Source organism: Penaeus vannamei, chromosome 36 (assembly GCF_042767895.1).
Source record: "Penaeus vannamei isolate JL-2024 chromosome 36, ASM4276789v1, whole genome shotgun sequence".
Taxonomy (NCBI): Eukaryota; Metazoa; Arthropoda; class Malacostraca; order Decapoda; family Penaeidae; genus Penaeus; species Penaeus vannamei.
Window position 1 is genome coordinate 4,098,977 of NC_091584.1, and position 20,000 is coordinate 4,118,976.

At 35.8% G+C, this 20,000-nt stretch overlaps 1 protein-coding gene across 7 annotated transcripts in view; it reads left to right on the forward strand.

The window, feature by feature from the left end:
- LOC113814270 (rab-like protein 6) overlaps positions 1–14,592 on the forward strand; it is a 22,284-nt gene extending 7,692 nt beyond the window's left edge. For 4 of the 7 annotated variants that reach the window (XM_070114867.1, XM_070114866.1, XM_070114865.1 and 1 more), the window contains exons 3-14: positions 689–795; positions 2,670–2,762; positions 5,898–6,022; positions 6,164–6,304; positions 7,184–7,393; positions 7,645–7,811; positions 7,933–8,122; positions 8,846–9,012; positions 9,597–9,741; positions 10,348–10,826; positions 11,829–11,965; positions 12,285–13,238. In XM_070114867.1, coding sequence (XP_069970968.1) covers positions 689–795; positions 2,670–2,762; positions 5,898–6,022; positions 6,164–6,304; positions 7,184–7,393; positions 7,645–7,811; positions 7,933–8,122; positions 8,846–9,012; positions 9,597–9,741; positions 10,348–10,826; positions 11,829–11,965; positions 12,285–12,458 — 2,135 coding nt within the window. In that variant the 3' untranslated portion in view covers positions 12,459–13,238. Of the gene's footprint in view, positions 1–688; positions 796–2,669; positions 2,763–5,897; positions 6,023–6,163; positions 6,305–7,183; positions 7,394–7,644; positions 7,812–7,932; positions 8,123–8,845; positions 9,013–9,596; positions 9,742–10,347; positions 10,827–11,828; positions 11,966–12,284 lie in introns of all 7 variants that reach the window. The other 3 variants (XM_070114870.1, XM_070114869.1, XM_070114868.1) reach the window with 2 other exon arrangements.
- Positions 14,593–20,000: the final 5,408 nt, after the last annotated feature.

The following is a 20,000-nucleotide window of genomic DNA, read 5'->3' on the forward strand; positions in this document are numbered from 1 at the left end:
ATAGTAATATGCTTGTATTTTGATGATATAGAAAGAGTTTCTGGTATGCTACTTAATCTGGAGAAAATGAAAAGAGACCAGAGACAAAGTAAACTGTATTAAGATAAAGATCCAGAGTTCTTCACATTTTTATCTTTAATCATTCAGAAATCAAGTTTTAGTCTATTCATGCCAGGTTGACATCCTCTCACATTATGATTGACCAACCCTCTTGTTGAGATACCATCTTTGTCATATGTAGTCGAGCCTATTTCAAGTCTTGTAATTAAACAGTTGTCCACTTGTTTGGCCCTAGCTACATCAGTTAGGGAGAAATAGTCCCTTGAAAGTAGGCTTAAAGGTATTTTATTTTATCATCATTACCTAAAAAAAATCACTAATGTTGTAGCTAAGAGCCGATATAGGTGTGTCATTTTATGCTTCTCATGCTTTTGAGTTTTCACTTGAGCAACTGACTCAATATGCACAAGACGTGTTATTTAGTATGGCTCAAGGGGCTCCTGTCATGACCGGGTCAAACTTAAAATTCACTAGAAAAATGAGAGTAACTTCTTGCATTTGCAAATTTTATTTCATTTCAGAATCTTGTGGCACTCCAAAATACAGCCTACATGTAACATGGAGTTTGGAGACCACTGAATTGTGATGATATCTGAATGACATGTTAATAAATTATTTTTTATTGCAGTGAAAATAGTTATAAGAGGAGATCGGAATGTAGGGAAGTCCTGTCTCTTCAAGCGCCTTCAAGGGCAGCCGTTTTGTGAGGATTATGTGCCTACTGAAGAAATTCAGGTAATCTAGGTTTGTTTTGTTCTGATATATTTAAAAGACTATGTATTAATTTGTAAAATAATTTATGTACCTAGTTAGATGTATATTGTACCAATCTCATTTTCTTTGGTTTTGCTTGAGCTGTTTTCATAATTGATTGTTAATCTTTGTTTATCTTCACTTGGAAAATGTTTAACCCTATACCAATGTGGTTTGTATGTACATGCCATGGCATGACTGGACTCCTTTCTGGATGGCATGTATACCCATGCCAAGCACATTAAGCCTACTCTAAGTTGTGCATATACCAAGCAGTTGTTACCCTACTTAGTTGTTACTGCAGTGAAGTAATTTCTACAGCCCCCTCAAGAGTAGGCCAAAGTCACTTTTTAGTCTTATTCACAGCAGCCAAAGTCATAGAGGATGGGAATATTATATATGTCCCATGGTTATGCTTTCCTTTTGAGTTTGGCATATGAAGCACCCATGGGCACTGGGTTGAAGGCTATGACAAGTCTCATTTTTGATTTACCTAAAGCTGCTCTTTGGTCTCATTTAATCCTTCTGATGAACAAGTAATGATAAGTAGTTTTGGCAGAAATCACTAGTGGCATAACTAGGGAGGTGTATGCACAGGCAAAGAAACAAAATTGAACTCCAGTAAAATGTAGGAAACCTTAATGATGTCACATCAGGTGTGTGTCAGATGCTGCTATTATGTCTGACGCTGTTTTGACTTATATATTATCAGATGAAATGTAAGTCAAATCTGCATCAGATGTAACAGCAGCATAATTTTTGGGACAATATTTATTTTACAGATGATGAGAGAGAGATTTTAGAAGAGACTAAGGTGTAGCAGGGCAAGTGTAGAGAAAGAGAGAGAATGTAAGTCTGAAAGAATGAGGGCAAGAAGGAAAGAGAGTGAATGAATGAATGAAAGAAAGATCGAATGAATGAATGAATGAAAGAATAAAGATGTGAATGAATGAATGAGAGAATAAACATGAGAATGAATGAATAAGAGAAACAAAATGAGAATGAATGATTGAGAGACTAACTAAGAGAATAAGGGAATGAGAGGAAATGTTTGAATGCATATATGAATGAAGAGAAAGACAGACAGAGGGAGAGAGTTGATGAATGAATGAATGAAAGAGTATATTGGAGAAGGTTATTTAAGAGAGGAGCAATGGGTGAGTCTAAGGAGATGAAGTGCACATGCTTATGTCTTCAGGGCTTCCCACACTTTTCTCAAGATACCAAACTGTAGGGCAGTGGCATTTTAGGGGTGAATATTGTCAAAACTATTCAGATTAAATGTATTTGTTATTAGATATGAACTCAAAGAGCTAGTTTTGGTGAAAGAATTAGTATGTTTTTTCAGCTCTAACCAACACCGCATTTATTTACATGCACCAGTAGGAACAATAGGAGTTAAAGTGAAAAGTTGCATCATCAGTAAAAATTTAGAAGACCTCTGTAGTGGCTCTCAGAAGAAGAGTATTTCTTGGAGTTATGTTAACTGTGTTCACTCCAGATCCAACTGAAACTTGCTGTAATACGTGATTCTGTGATAGAAAGTAAAGCAATTACTACTGCTCCTGGGTTATATGCTCTTGCAATGAACAAGAAACTTTTATGTTTATTCACACAAAGAGCTTTGATTTGTTGTTGTTGTTGTCTAAAATCTTAAGGGAGGTTTATAGGATGTAAGCGGTGGATGTTTGTTTACTGCTGCTGAAACACTGAAGGTGGATGTGCAGATGTAGTCTAAATGTTTAAAATCAAAGTGTATATTTATCATTAGTGTAGTAATTATAAAGATGCATGTGTGAATTATTTTTTGAAGTAAGTTTATAGTAAATGATTGATATTCCTTTTTTTTTTTGCAGGTGGCAAGCATACAGTGGAGTTACAAAGCTACAGATGATGTTGTGAAAGTTGAAGTTTGGGATGTTGTTGATAAGGGAAAGAAGAAGAAGAAGGTAAGTTAAGAATTCAGTAACTTTGCATACTGACCTCAGAAGGACAGCAAAATTTCCGAGCAACATGTCTGCACAAGAGGGGGAAAGCAAACTTATTTAACCCTATCATGACGGGGCCAGAATTTTCTGTGACATAATTATTATGCAACACTTTAGTCTTTTGGCAGGGTTTGTGCTGTGTTCTGCTGGACTACCCATTTGCTTAGCAAGTGATTTATGATGCATATACACATAATACATGATTATGTATCATGACAGCTATAACTTTACCCATCACTGAGGGATTAAGCATAAAGTGTTCCATTCTGGATATTTGTTATATAGAGAATTTGAACACTTTTTGTAGAACTTTTGTCCATGTTCCCTCCTGTGACCTTTGATGAACACATTTGTATTTTTTAGATGCACTGGAAGTCACATTTTTCTGAGTTGTAAATATTCTTGTAGACGTTTAGACTATCTAGTCTCGCGAGTCTTGGGTTAACAATCTCAGGCCCAAATTTTTTACTGTGGACATTTGTGATTCTAATTTAGACACAAATAAGATTTCTGTTATTTTCAAATGTTCTTTTATTTTTATGAAGGGTTCAGGAATAATGTTTTAGTGATGATTGAATGATATACAAGATATAAGCAGTTATATATATGTTGGAATAGTAATTCAAGCAAAAATTAGCAAGCATTTAACCCTTCATGACCCAGGGTTGCTCTGACAGTCAGATATGTGTCAGTGGATTGCATTTGATGGCAGCTGTCCAGAATAAGTAATTTCAATCCACATATACCAAGTATAGAGATGATATAGGTTCAATTAGGTTGGCTTGGTGTCAGGTACTTACCCAACCCCAGTGCCTCATGGCCATCTGATGAAACTCCAATGAAACTGTACCACATATTTTGTAGTGAGAAAGAGACTCCTTCACAATTTGCTCTCAGATGGATTAGACCAGGCTCTATCTTGCCATAATATATCTGGTAGAATTTAGCATTTGCTTATGTTGGAGACCTAACCGACCTTACTGGCAAACCTATTCCTGCCTCACCCGACTCTTAATACTTGTACTGGAAATGTTTCTATTCCCCCAAATGCTTGTCCCATGTATGACAAGGACTGGTCGGACTGTGAAAATGACCTACTTTTCTGCCTTGGTGAATATGATGCAGTGGCAGTACAGTGTTACACCCAGCCAAACATTGTCGCTCCACAGCCCGCTGCCCTCTATGTGCCTAACCTGGTCATGCTCGTTCAAATTGCCCTGCTCAGTCATGTACATGTGCCAATTGTGGAGACTCCCAGAATGTGTTTTATAAAAGCTGCCCTGCCTATCAGTTGGAATGTGAGGTAGTAGTCCTCAGATTTTAACTAGGCCTCACTCGACGTGAGGCCAGACAGGAAGCATGATGACAAGGTTTTTCTATCTCAACTTATTCCAAAACAGTTCTACGCTCTGCTCCCCCACCATCTACACAAGATATTTCTGCATCTCCCCAGGTATCTTTTCCCTATACCCAAAACCTATGTCTATGTCTACTCACCGTATCCACCAGTCAAATCCATTTTCATTCCTAAATCCAGATACACCAATCTCTACCACTTCCCGGATACCTACCCCTCCTCATCACTTTAGTTGTCATACCAGATAACCTTAACGTTCCACTCCACGCTCTCATACTACATTCTCTCCTACAGCTTCCCCTTCATCTATTCCTCAGATATCCATCTCCTCTTCTCCTCCTTAGAAGAGAACCTTTGCTTTGTTTTCAGTCCTCTATGCCAAATTCCCCTCCAGAAACCCTTGAAGACATCTAAGACTTCCTAAAGATGACCCAAGGGAACACTCCGCTCCCTCATCCACCCCCCAATCCCTCTGTTCCTACTCCTGCTACATTCAAAGTATTTGCAGATATTCATCCTCCTCCTTCCAAAGTTCCCTCCACCCCCTTCCTCCTACACTCTCTCAACACACCCCACCGTTTCTACCACATCCACTTGAATACTCTCACAAATCCTCTTTATCGCAACAGTGTCTTCAGACCCCTCCTCTCCAAACATTTTTTCTGATGCTTCACCACTTTCCCTAGTCTCCCTTTCTCAACCCACTGGATTCTTCTCCTACTTCTCCAACAGCCACCTCTGTTTGCTTTGATCAATGTCCCTACTCCTTCCCCAGTCACAGATACACTGCAATTTACTCAGTTGGTCTACCCCCTTATATTCCCCCAACCCCTTCCCAAAATACCACATCCTCTCCACCACCCAAACCAACCCCCCCAACCCCATCCTTCCCTACTATCCCTCCCACTCCCTCCTGGATACACTCGTGAATCTCTTTTATCACAAAACCTTTCCCCAGACCCCACCGTCCCTATCGAACCCCAGACACTACTCCTTCACCTACTCCTGATACTTTATTTCAACCCTCAGATACATAATCCCCTACTACTAAGACAACCGTATCTACCGTTATTACCTATTATCCCTATTCCTTCTCCTCTCACAGAGATAATGCAGTTCATTTAATTGCCCTATCTTCTTAACCTTTTCCACTTATTAATCACTATTCTCCTTAATTTACTTCCCTCCTTTCCCTTTTCATTACCATACTCTCATACATCTTTCCCTGGCTTTTTACAGGGCAAGTAAACTGCTCTGTGATTAAATGTTTTCAAATCAAATCAAATCTCCTACAACTCTAATCTTTGATATCTAACACCCTCCCCTCTCCCCAGATTCTTCTCTTACTCTTCAACAGCTATCTATTCCTCCTTGAACATTTTTCCTATACCTTCCCCAATGACAGATACGCTATAATTCACTCAGTGAATTTATACTAATTTCTGCTCTAATTCACTCTCTCCCCTATTCCCCCTTTTCACTACCCTACTATCCTATAACGTTCTTAAACCTTTGACATCTAACACATTTTATCGTAATCTTTAAGTCTCCTTAGCCCTTTCCGACACAGAACTTTACCATAGTGCTACATGACCTTTGATGTCTAGCACATATATTTTCAAACATTGATTAATTAATTAATTATGTTGGAGACCTCAGTGATTAATTTTTTTTCTTTTTGAGTATGTGAGAAAACGTATTTGTACTAAGTGTGCTTATGTTCCTTTGCAAATTTACAGATGGAAGGTTTGAAGTTGGATAATGCATCTTTGGAGTTTGAAGAACCAGCTCTTGATGCAGAGTTCCTAGATGTATACAAAGGAACCAATGGGGTCATCCTTATGCTCGACATGACCAAAAACTGGTGAGTTGCTAAACACCTGACCTGATAGTTGTTATAATTAAATTATTCCAAAATAATCCACTAATGAAACAGCATAGACACTAATGTTTAAGGGCATCTGCAAAATATGAGGAATCAATTTTAAGAAATGGCTTTTTCCAGGACCTTTGACTACGTGCGACGGGAGATTGAAAATGTGCCTAGTCATATTCCAATTCTGGTTCTGGCCAATCACAGGGACATGGGTCATCATCGTGTTGTGTCTGAAGATGATGTGAAGTTTTTCATTGAGAGCTTGGAGCGGTAAGTTACTCTAGTGTGTCAGTACTTAAATCTTGTGTATTTGGCAACATCAGTTAGGAATTACTATCATTGCACATGTTGTAATGGGATATATTTATCATGAATATGCATCTAATGTTCAAGGAAAACTGTGTAAAGAGTCTTTGAAAATTGTCAAAACCTCTTTGGAAAGTCATGGAATTTTGATACCAAAAAAGTGTAAGAACACCCTGGATGTAGAAGAAAGACAAGGAAAGAAGGGAAAATATAAGTAGGGGGAGTTATGATGGAGTGATGTATGTTGCAACTACGCCATGAACTACCTTTCCCTTTCTTGGCTCTTGCCAACATCGCCTTCATAGTCAAGAGCAATCTCCTTATTGAAATTTGCATGAGAATTCACATTAGTGAATGGGAACAGTGAGAAAAAAGTGTGCCAAAATGTCATCTTGACCCAACTTTGTTTTAGGAGATATTTACCAAAATGATGCCTCATAGGATTTGAAACGGATGATACCCGAAGTGAATGACTGCATCCCTGATGTAGCTTGATTGCCAAATATAAATTTTACACCGCAGTAAGGTTACCTGCCAGGCTTGATGTACTTCTGCTCATGATGGGGAAATAGATGATGATATTTATTGCTTGTTGTGTATTGATATTGTGGGGATTCCATTAAGGAATTCCTGGAAATATAGTGTCAAATGAGGCAGAATGCTAGAATGTACATAATACACAAATTTACCATCCTCTTTTAGGTACAGTCCTCTTACTAAAGACAAAGGTATAGAACCAGCATGAAAACTTTAAATCTAAGAGGATATATGAATAAGACATCACTATTTTTATTCTATTCTTATTCTCTTAACTGCAATATTTTGTAATTTGACGTTCATCAGACCCGAAGGAGCAGCTGATGTCCGATACACAGAGTCCTCCATGCGCAATGGGTTTGGTCTGAAGCTGCTGCACAAGTTCTTCAACCTGCCATTCCTGCAGCTCCAGCGAGAGACTCTCCTACGCCAGCTGGAGACCAACACAGCGGAGATTGACGCGACCATTCAGGAACTCGAACTCTACCAAGAGAGTGACGACGCAAACTATGATGTGTATGTTTCTGGTATTGGGTGTTGACTGTTTTCCATTTGGTAATAAGTATGTGTAAATTCTTCTTCTTTTTTTATTTTAATTGGTGTATATTGTTGCAGAGATGTGTTCATGGGTTGAAATTTATGTTTAGTAGCCATGTATTTATTTATTCATTAATTTGATTTCTTTCTTTCTTTTTATGACAATTGGTATTCTGCAGTTGTGAATAAGGGTAAGATCCTACATGTATATCAGCATATTCTTTTCACAGCTTTCTGACTCAGCTGACTGATCGACGAAGAGCAGCAGCAGAATCAGTTGCCCCAGTTGCACAGGTTGCTGCCCCTGTCAACACGTCACCCATTCCGCAGTCACGATCCATAAACAGTATGGCATCCACAACATCTCCTCCGACAGTAAATGGTCCTAATAGCTTAGGTAAGATATAACTATAGACATCTAATATATATCATATATATTTGTATATGAATGGTATAGTCTATCAAAATTTTCTGTAAAAGGCGATTCATTTTCTTCTTCTTGTATTTGAAAATTACAGCCGTTGCAAAATCAGTGTCGGTACCAGTCAGTTTATCATCATCTGCTTCAAGTACGCAGTCTAGCCCTCGGCCCACGGATCGAGCATCACCTCAAGTGCCAACACCAGCCCCACAAATGGCAAAAACACCAGTAACAACACCCCAAGCATCTAAGGCAGCCACAGCCACAACCCCAACTGCAGCTCCTAGGTTGTTGCTCTGAGAGAATTTAAGCTGGAATTGTTGACTGAAGATGATGGATATTTGGAAAATTTGTAGTAATACAGTTCGTGGTAGGATGAGAGATTAATTTTTTTGTGTGTGTGTTCTACTTTGTCTTTCTTTTTACTTCTTCCATAATCTTTTTATTATTATTATTTTTTTTTTTGCTGTTTCTCTTTTCATATTCTCTCATCTTTGTCTTTTTCTTCTTTTATTCTTTTTCTTTGATGTTTTTGTCTTCTCTTTTTTTCTCATCATCTTCAACTGCTTCTTGCTTTTATTGTTTCTTCCTTTTTTAGTTTTATTATTCCGCTCTGTCGTTTCTTCTTTTTCTTCATCATCTGCTCCTTCTTGATATTCTTTTTCTTTTCTTCTTGTGCTTGTTCTTATTCTCCATCTTCTAGTCTGTCTATTTCTTTTCCCTTTTTTTTTCTTCTCTTCTTGTTCATCTTGTTCTTCTTGTTCTCCTTGTTCTTCTTCTTGGTCTTGTTCTTGGTCGTCCTCCTCCTCTTCCCCTTCCTTTTCCTTTTCCTCTTCCTCTTCCTCTTCCTCTTCTTCCTCCTCCCCCTCCTCCTCCTCCTCCTCCTCCTCCTCCTCCTCCTCCTCCTCCTCCTCCTCCTCCTTCCTTTTCCTATTCTTTTTTCTTTCATCTTTCATTCTTCTTTCTTCCTTCTTCATCACCATCTCCTAATGCCCACTTTCTCCTCACAGCGCTAGCACTAACAACAGCAATAGCAACAGCAGTAGCAACAGTCCCTCCAGTGGTGCACAAAACTCGACCAACCAGAGTCCGGAGAAAACGCAAGAAAAGACTAGCTTCATGTCTCGAATTTTTAACAAGAGCAGAGACACAGAACCTGCAGTGGAGGCGATGGCTGGTACGAGATTCTGCAGTTTGTATATCAGATTGTATTTTCTTAATAAGGCGATTGTAAGTTTTGCCTGCGCTTGATCATTTTGTGTGATCTTAATTCTTCATCATCATGTGGTTATTTTTTTTTTCTTTTTAATATTATAGGTTTTGATTTCATATTTTTTTCAGTTTGGGTTGAATCAGGTTAGACTTGATATTAAGTTTATTTCTTATGTAATTATTCTTTCAGGGATTTTTATTACATATTCTATGAATTTTTTGGGGGGGATGTTTTGTACATAAATTTTTACTATTTTGTATATGAAAAAATTACCAATCTTGACATTTGGAATTCTAAATATCAGATCATAATACTACAGCTCATATTTTAGAAATTCTTATTGTACAGAACTTCATTGTTTATTTTTTTCTTTGCTACTGCTTATTTTTAGCCGGGGAAATATACCAATATTTCAATAACCTTTCAACTTTGGCAAGCTCACTTGTGCAGCTCACAACATGGTAGATTCATCAACGAAGTTATCGAAGGGCACTTCTGATGTATGTACCTTACCATAGATTATGTATAATTTCTGTGATCAACTCTAGATTGCATCATACCAGCAGTAGGATCTGTGGACCCTGTCTCGGTGGACGACTTTGTACCTGATGGCGGCAAGTTAGATCAGTCCTTCTTGAGCGATGTCCTCACTTCCTCTGGCAAAGAACCCAGCCCCCCTGCTGAAGAAGAAAGGTACTGAGAGTGGGATATTGATGTCTTATTGTTTATATTTTTTTATTTCAGAAAATAAAATTTCATGAGTTTGACTTCACATGTTATTTTTAAGAGGTGTCTTTTCAGTACAGTTAAACTATGAAATTAGAAAATTAATTATCATTGATATATATATATATATATATATATATATATATATATATATATATATATTTATATATATATATATATATATATATATAAATATATATATATATATATATATATATATATATAAATATATATATATATATATATATATATATATATATATTTATATATATATACATAAATACATATATATAATATATAAATATATATATATATATATATATAGATAGATAGATAGATATAGATAGATAGATAGATAGATAGATAGATAGATAGATAGATAGATAGATAGATATAGATACACATATATATGTATATATATATATATATATATATATATATATATATATATATATATATATATATTTTTTTTTTTTTTTTTTCTTTTCTTTTCTTTTTTCTTTTTTCTTTTTTTTCTTTTCTTTTCTTTTCATTTTTTTTCTTTTAATTTGTGATGAATATTTTCTACTCCAGTGAGGAAGAATGCGATGGAAATCCAATGGTGTCAGGTTTCCAAGTGGACCTAGACCCAGATGATCTAAATCTCGGGTCAAATGTAGAAGTCGGTGCAGACGAAGACTTTGAAGATGACTCGGTGGGAATCTTTTCAAAAGTAGACTCTGTGCTTGATAGTAAAAGTGACGAGAAAGAGGTGAGAACTTCCAAGAAGCCAAAGAATAACAAACGAAAAGTTAGTGATAGTGAGAAACTTAACTGTGAAAATGACGTTTCAGTAGCCTTGTCCAAATTAGGCCTCGAGGGGTCACCAGACAGCAATAAAGAGGCTGGGATTGTACTTAACTTTGGACACTGTGATGGTGAAGAGCACGCCAAAGAGGACAAATTAGATGATTGGCTAAATTCGGAAGAAGGAACTATAGCCAATCCTTATATATCCACTGCGACCGACATGCCAGAGGGGGCTACTTTAGATGACTCGGATGATAATCAAGGTAAGAAAAAATATTTTCAGATTTTCCGACAGTATGTGAACTATTTCAATGTTTGGAATGTTGAATAAGCATAAAGCAAAGACATAGAATTTAAATTTTCTGGAAAACATAATACAGAGAATTATGAAATGTATTGTGATTGTTGTGTATGCTTTCTTTGTGTATAAATATTGAGAAACATTCACTACCATAAATGAATCATTATGGTCTTTTAACTTGATAATATTACAAGTGTATTTATGGTATAAGATATTTGATAAACAAAGTATTAACCAAACAGGTATTATTATTATTGCTATTGTTATCATTCTTAATATTACTAGTTTTATTGATATAGTTATTATTATTATTATCATTATTATTATTATTATAATAATAATTATTATTATTAATCATCATTATTTTTCCATATATGATTATATTATTACCCTTATCAATATAACTGATTTTGTTATTATTATTATTGCTATTATTATTGTTATTATTATTACTATTATTATTATTTTTTTTATATTGTTGTTATTATTATTTTTACCAATATTATTATTATATTACCTGTCTTAGTATAATTCATGCTATTATTATTGTTATTATTATTATTATTGTATAGTTATTATTATTATAAATTTTATTATTATTATTTTCATTATTATTATTATTATTATTGTTACTATATCTAATATTAGTATTATCATAATCATCATTATTATCATTATCTTTTTCTATTTTTCCATTGTTATTGTTATCATTATCTTCATCTTTATTATTATCATTATCGTTACCGTTATTATTGGTATTATTATTATTATGATTATGATTATTACTTTTATTACTTTTTTTGTGAAGATTCAAGGAATGGGTAAATAGGTGAGATCTGGTATTCCTACTAATTGACTCTTGGTGATTAAGCACTCGTGAACCTTTTAAGTGTATAGTATAAGTATTATTCTTACAGTTTATACAAGGTGCTACAATCAGTAAAAGTGTTACTGTTGATCTCAGGTTCCACAGTCGAGACGTGCAAAGGACTGGAGAAGACGAGTCACCACAGCTGTAGCACATCGAGGAGTGAGAGCCCGACAGAACTCTCAGAACGTAAAAAGAAGCATAAGAAAAAGGATAAGGAAAGGAAGGAAAAGGTAACTTGCAGTTATTTAGGAAAACTGGGTTTTTATGTACTCACTCACTCGTGAAAAGTTACATACATAAACATATATGTGCATGTGCAGGCATGCACATAAAATTGCATACATGTTTACATACAAAGGTATACACATACACATACAAATGCCTGTTCATGCATGCACTGTGTAATTTTGGCACATGCAGGTGTACACACACAACCTCTTATGCACATGTGTAAAGTGTGATATTATTTTCAAAGCAAAAAAAATCAGTTTTATAATTATATTTAAAGTAAAGAATCTTCCATGAAATTGTGTCACGCTTTTATTGCAGGATGATGACAAGTCATCTAAGAAACACAAGAAGAAGAGCAAAGATAAAGACAAGGAGAAGGAGGGAGACAAGAAGAAGAAGAAGAAAAGGCGAGACAAAGAGAAGGACGACCTCGAGGAATTCTTCGGGGCCTCGCCAGAGAAGGAGTTTGACGAGGCTTACGAAGCCATCTGAATCCGGCCATTCCCTCCTCCCCCTTAGTTCGTCCAAATAGTATTTACGTAGAAGCTTCCAGTTCGGTCTTATGATAGTATTTTCTTATTTATATAGTCGGTAAGGTGTGGGATGGGCTGCTACGTGCGCGTATCAGTCTGAATGTTTGTTATTTGTATGCGAACCTTTGGAGATCTAGACTTGCTTTTTTTTTATTTACATAAGATCCTGGAATATTACATCATATGTATTGGATAACTGTAAATCAAAATCATGGGATTTAAAAGTTCGGTACCACAGTTATGAAGGTGAATCTGCTTTATCAAAGATTAATATGTACTATTTTGACAGTGTTTGATAACAGGAAGTGCCCAATGCCTTTTCTATGACAGTGTAAGCCATTATATAAATTTTTTGGATGATGTCATTAGGAAAAAGAACCATCTTCAGAAACCTGTTTATTAGTTTGTGATTTTTTTTTTTTTTTCCTTTTTTTTTTTAACATTGGATGAATTGATTTATTATATATATATGAAGAAAATACAATATTTTAAACACAGATTACTTTATAAGACGACTTTATAAGTAACTCTCTATGGATGGTTTTCTAAGATTTTCACCATTGGAGAGAACAAATGTAAAATTAAGAATTAGTAAAGATGCTGAGAATAAGATTCTGGTTAAGATATCCAGATAGTCTGTATCTCATTTTTACTATTCGAAATTGATATGAAATTACAAATAAAAACTAAAATCTTGACAAAAACAAGGACTGTTATATTTATAAGGAAAAAGAAAAAATTTGAGAGAAAGTTTTCTATTTTCATAGTGACATCATCATCTGTAAAGCGGTGGTGAAAGCGACAAAAAATAGTGACTAACTATTTACTGAAGGTGCCAAGTCAATAATTTGATTAAGGAGAGGAACACAGCATTTTTACCCTTTAGTGTCATAAAAGAATTTTTGTGTATTTTTGTTATTGTTGCCAATTATTACATCGTTATCATCATCATCATCATCATTCAGAATGCTACTGGTTTAAATCTGTCACTGCTATTTTATTCACAAGTCCACTGATCTATAATTGGTCATGACTTCCATTGCCATTTTCATCATTTTTGTTATTACCTCATGCTTGTCATTCTGATAATTTTATTGAGCATTGTGATCATTATTTTTTTATTGGTTACCATTATCACATCATCATATTGGATGCACCAAAATCACAAGGGCTGTGACGAAAGATTTCACAGTGGTTGTACATGCTGGATCACAATTTGTAAACGCACCAATGTAAGTTTTCCTCTCCTTGCTTGCGTATGCCAATTAATAATGGTATGGCCTCGGCTTTAGTTCATCTGAGCTTGGGATTTGTGAAGATAAGCTTTGGCCAGAGTAATAAAGCGTTCGCTGTTCTTTATTCTAATATGGGTTATTGAGAAGCAGTCATTGTGTGGTAGTCATTCCTATCCGTGATTATTGGAATTCTTCTCTTTCTTCTTCTTCTTCTATTTTTCTTCTTCGTCTTTGTCTTCATCTTTTTCCTGGTTTTCAGAATCAGAGCCATTTAATAATCATTGGATGGACTTGATGTAGAGTGAACTGTCTATGAGTGTTAAACTGGAGTGATATTATTTTCCTCTTATTGTCATCATCAGTATTGTTGTGGGTATGATAACTCTCCGTATGGTTATTGGTAACTAATTGTTAATGTGTTAATTGTTGAGTATAACATGTTATGTTTACATTTGTCATTATAGTTGGTGTGAAGCTGCTTAGGTGTAGATTATTTATGATTATTTTTTCCCCAGATGCAAAGAATTTTGCAAGATGTTATGAACTGGGAAATTTTGAGTGTGTCTGAAGAAAAAGAAGGATCATCTGTACTTATAAGAATTATTGATTCCTGTTATACAGAGCTCTTTGTTAACATTTTTTTTTTTTTTGTGGATCTGCAGTAGTAGATAGCCATTGCATCTTGTGTTGACCTGCATGTCATTCTTGTAGAATGTTCTTGGACTATCTTGTGCTGGTTGGTTTTGGGGTTTGATTTTTGTTCTGATTGTTTTCATGACTTTTGCCAAATATTAGTACTTAATTAGATGCATACATATACATGTATCTATACAAATTCTTTTGTGTGCACATACACACGTGTGCATACAATGAGCACATACACAGACACACAGACACACATGTGCACGTATATACACAAATGGATGTATGTACTCAGCCACATATAAAACACGCACAAAAAACAAAAAATTCACACACGCACTCACACACACGCACTCACACACACGCACTCACACACACGCACTCACACGCACGCACTCACACACAAGCACTCACACACAAGCACTCACACACACGCACTCACACACACGCACTCACACACACGCACTCACACACACGCACGCACACACACGCACTCACACACACGCACTCACACACACACACACCCACGCGCACTCCCACACACACACACACACACACACACACACACACACACACTCACTCGCTCACTCACTCACTCACTCACTCACACATTCACTCACTCACTCACTCTCTTTCTCTCTCTCTTTCTCTCTCCCTCTACCTCCCTCCCTCCCTTGCTTATTTGTCTGTCTGTCAATATCTCTCTCTCTCTCACTCTCACTCTCACTCTCACTCTCACTCTCACTCTCACTCTCACTCTCACTCACTCTCTCACTCTCTCACTCACTCACTCACTCACTCACTCACTCACTCACTCACTTACTCACTTACTCACTTACTCACTTACTCACTTACTCTCTCTCTCTCTCTCTCTCTCTCTCTCTCTCTCTCTCTCTCTCTCTCTCTCTCTCTCTCTCTCTCTCTCTCTCTGTCTCTGTCTCTGTCTCTCTCTCTCTCTCAAAATAATCATAATTTGACTTGAATATTAGAAATTGTATAGCATTATTCTTTATTTGTTTGAAACAGTCCTATTGTAATAGAGATCAAAAGTCATCAAGATACGTTTTACTCATTAATTTGTTTATTAGAAAGACCCTGCATTATGGCCTTATTTTAGTACAAATATAAATTAATTGGTTTCTATCCTTTACTTTTACTAGGGATAGTGTAAATAGATCACCTATAGTCAGTTTTATATAAAGGGATCGTGCCATTGCACTTAGGATTATAAAATAGAAATGGGATAGAACTATAACCCCGTTTTAGGCCCCGCGTGAAACTGCTTGCGCATGTAGGTTCATGCGGAAAGAGTTTTCAAAAAAAGAAAAAAAAATCTAACACTACCTTTTGTATGTCTGGTTTATTTATCACTAACTTCTCGGAAGCGTCGCAGAGGAAAAGCCGATGTGAATCTCGTAACATGTAAGCTCAAATTCACAGTCCCCCTAATTTCTACGTCAGGTTTTTGGGTTAATGGCCGCCTTTAATTACGTAATAGCTTTGTGTTACAAGGGAAAGGGGTTAGGTTTTTAATCTTTTTTTTTTCTATCTTATTAATGATTAAGTTTCTGATTCCTGAAACTAATGATTTTGTTCAGATACTTTGTTTATATGAAAAGTGTAATAATAAAAAAAATAGTTAATACATGTTCTCATGATGAAACCGGTGTGAATTATGTACATGTGACAAGTTCAAGGTTGGTGAGCATTCAGGTCTGATTAGACTGTAGAATTGAATACTTTAGGATCAATACATTAGAATTTACCAATATTTTGTTAGTCTGGGTTCTTGAAAGAAGAATTGTACCTTGTTTTGCAATATGAAGTTTATATATATATATGATCAGGGAATCAGTTCCTATTTTTAAAAGATGGTTATTTGAGTGTGAAAAAAATTAATGTGATGTTAGGGATAGAATGTATATGCTGGAATTTTTGGAATATTACAGAACATGTGATTTTTTTTTACTTTGATTTACCTCATGTTTTTAAAATTCATGTTTCATTTTTATTCTGAACATGAAATTCATTTAGAAAAGAAATACATGATGAATCCTTATCTTCTATGGTAAAGTGGACATCCATAAGTACACTTTATTATAGAAAAAACAAAATTGTAAAAAGAAAAAAACAATGATTGCCAAAGAATCATCAATTAATGTAATCAAATACAAGTAATTATAAATGAACTTCAGTATTGGCAAGGCTATATCTTTTCTTGGTATTTAGGGAATATTTTTCATTGTGATAAATGAGGAAAAAAGGTGTGAATGAGAAAATGTATGTATATATATATATATATATATATATATATATATATATATATATATATATATATATATATATATTTATATATATATATATATATTTATATATATATATATATATATATATATATATATATATATATTTATATATTATATATATATATATATATATATATATATATATATATATATATATATATATATATATATATTATTTATATATATACTTATATTATTTATATTTATATTTATATTATTTATATTTATATTTATATCATTTATATTTATATCATTTATATTTATATCATTTATATTTATATCATTTATATTTATATTTATATCATTTATATTTATATCATTTATATTTATATTTATATTTATATCATTTATATTTATATTTATATTTATATCATTTATATTTATATTATTTATATATATTTTTATATTATTTATATATATATTAATATATGATATATATGTATATATATATATATATATATATATATATATATATATATATATATATATATTTTTTTTTTTTTTTTTTTTTTTTTTTTTTTTTTTTTTTTTTTTTCAATTTTTTTTCTTATACAATTTAGAAGAAAAAGATGTTTGGTATTGCTATTAATGATGAAAATGATAATGATAAGAATAGTAACGTTTAATGAAAATGACAGTGACGATGGTAATGAAAACAATTCTACTACTACTACTACTTTTACTGTTAATGGTGGTTATAATGATAATACCAATAATTATGATAAAGATGATATGAAACGACACTGAAAACTATTGCTACTTAGAACAATATTGACAATAGCGGTGCTAATGGTGATAATAATAACAGGGGGGGTGATGATAATGACTGCATAATGTTGATATGAGAACAGAGTAATAAAGAAAAAAGAAAAACAAATTATGAAGGAATACCATAAAGTATTCTCTCTCTCCTCACACCCACACACACACGCACACGCACACGCACACACACACACACACCCACACCCACACACACACACGCACACACCCACACACACACACGCACACACGCACACGCACACGCACACAAGCATGCACACACACAAAATGATAAAAGCTAAAATGTGATAATAATAATGATGAAAAATACTAAAAATGGATAAAAGTGATAAAAAGTAATAATGATGATGATAATTCCCTACCCCCTCCTCCCTCCCTCTCACCCACTCTTCCCTCCCTTCTCCTTCCTCCACCTTCTCTTCCCCTCCTTTCCCTCGCCATTTACTCTTCCTTTCCGTGTGTATGTATATATATATATATATATATATATATATATATATATATATATATATATATATATATATATATAGGTATATATAGGTATATATAGGTATATATACACACACATGAATATGTATATCGTGTGTATATGTATGTATGTACACACACACATGTGTTTATCCTCAAACAACATCCCCCCCCCCCCCCCGTCAGACCGTGCAGCTGCCTCACGTGAGTCTTGCGCTGCTTCTCCTGCTTTGTTTTCATTTCAGCTGCGCTTCTCTTGGCAGGAAGCCTCGGCTGTGGTCGCGCGGGGCTGCTCGCAACGGGAAGCGGGCGTGGGCGGCCTTTTCAGCCTACGAGAGAAAGGGGGGCGGGGGGGGGGCGTGGCGTGGCGGTGAGATTCGTGGGGGGGGGGGATTTTTTTTCCAATTTATTTTTTTTATTTCATTTTTATTTTTTATTTTATTTTTATTATTATTATTATCATTTTTTTCTTTTTTGCTGAGGTGTGTGGGTTGTTTGTATATGTTTTTGGTTCCTAAAGTATGGTTTTAATTTTTTTCATGGGCACACACACACACGCGCGCGCACAGTATGTGTGTGTGTCCTTGCATGCGTGCTTGCGTATGCGCGTGCATGCATACCATATATAAATTCAATATAAACATATATCCGCAAGCAACCAACGAGAAAATACTGACCCCTCGCCCATGCCTAGCCCCCACCCCATCTCCCACCCAGCCCCCCCTTCCCCTCCCCCCCTCCCGCCAGCCCCCCACCCCATTTCCCACCTAGCCCCCACCCCCTCCCATCCCCTCCCCCTCCCGCTAGCCTCTTTCCCCCAACAGGAAAACTAACAGCCTCTAACCCTTGCGACAGAAACCACGTGTTGCCCGCACACAACTCAGCTGTGAAGTGCACGGCAGAACAGGACAGTGCGAGCGAGTGCACAGATGGGTAGAGGTTGAAGGGGAGTGTCAATTGCGATAGAGAGAGAGAGATACGGAGAAAAAGAGAGATAAAAGCGGTGGTTCAGATGGATGAAAAGACTAGAGTGCGTGAGTGAGTGAGTAAGTGAGTGAGTGAGTGTGTGTGTGTGTGTGTGTGTGTGTGTGTGTGTGTGTGTGTGTGTGTGTGTGTGTGTGTGTGAGAGAGAGAGAGAGAGAGAAAGAGAGAGAGAGAGAGAGAGAGAGAGAGAGAGGGAGAGAGAGAGAGAGAGAGAGAGAGAGAGAGAGAGAGAGAGAGAGAGACTGAGAGTGGTGGTTCAGTGAGAGATAGAAAGATATAGTTTTAGGGAAAGTGTGAGTGGATGAGTGACTGAGAGAGAGAGAGATGGGGGAAGATAAGAGAGAGACAGATAAAAAGAGAGATAGAGAGAGATGGGTAGAAGACAGAGAGAAAGAGACAGAGGGAATGAGAGAGAGAGAGATAATAAAAGAGAGGAAGAGGGGGAAGGCAGAGAGACAGAGACGGAGGGGAGGAGAATAAAAGAGAGAGAGAGAGATGGGGGAAGACAGAAAGAAAGAGACGAAGGGAATGAGAGAGAGAGAGAGAAAGAGAAGGGGGGAGACAGAGAAGCAGGGAGAGAGAGAGGGAGAGATAATAAGAGAGAGAGAGAGAGTGATGGGGGGAAGACAGAGGCAGAGACGGAGGGAGAGAGAGAGAGAGAGAACTGGAGAAAGAGAAAACGAGAGAGAGAGGGAAGGGAGAGAGAGAGAGAGAGAGAGAGAGAGAGAGAGAGAGAGAGAGAGAGGAGAGAGAGAGAGAGAGAGAGAGAGAGAGAGAGAGAGAGAGAGAGAGAGAGACAGAGAGAGAGAGAAAGAGAGAGAGAGAGAGAGAGAGAGAGAACGAGAGAAAGAGAAAACGAGAGAACGAGAGAAAGAGAAAACGAGAGAACGAGAGAAAGAGAAAACGAGAGAGAGAGGGAGAAAGTGGGTGATGAGGGTGAAAGGTACAAGGTAAAATTGGAAAACTCAGATATTGAATATTTTTAGTAACAGTCGCCCCTTGACAACACAGCTGCGGTTCCTCTGCGTGTACTAACGTTGAACTTACATGAATGTTGGCGCCTTTTATCATGACTGCCAGTGGAAT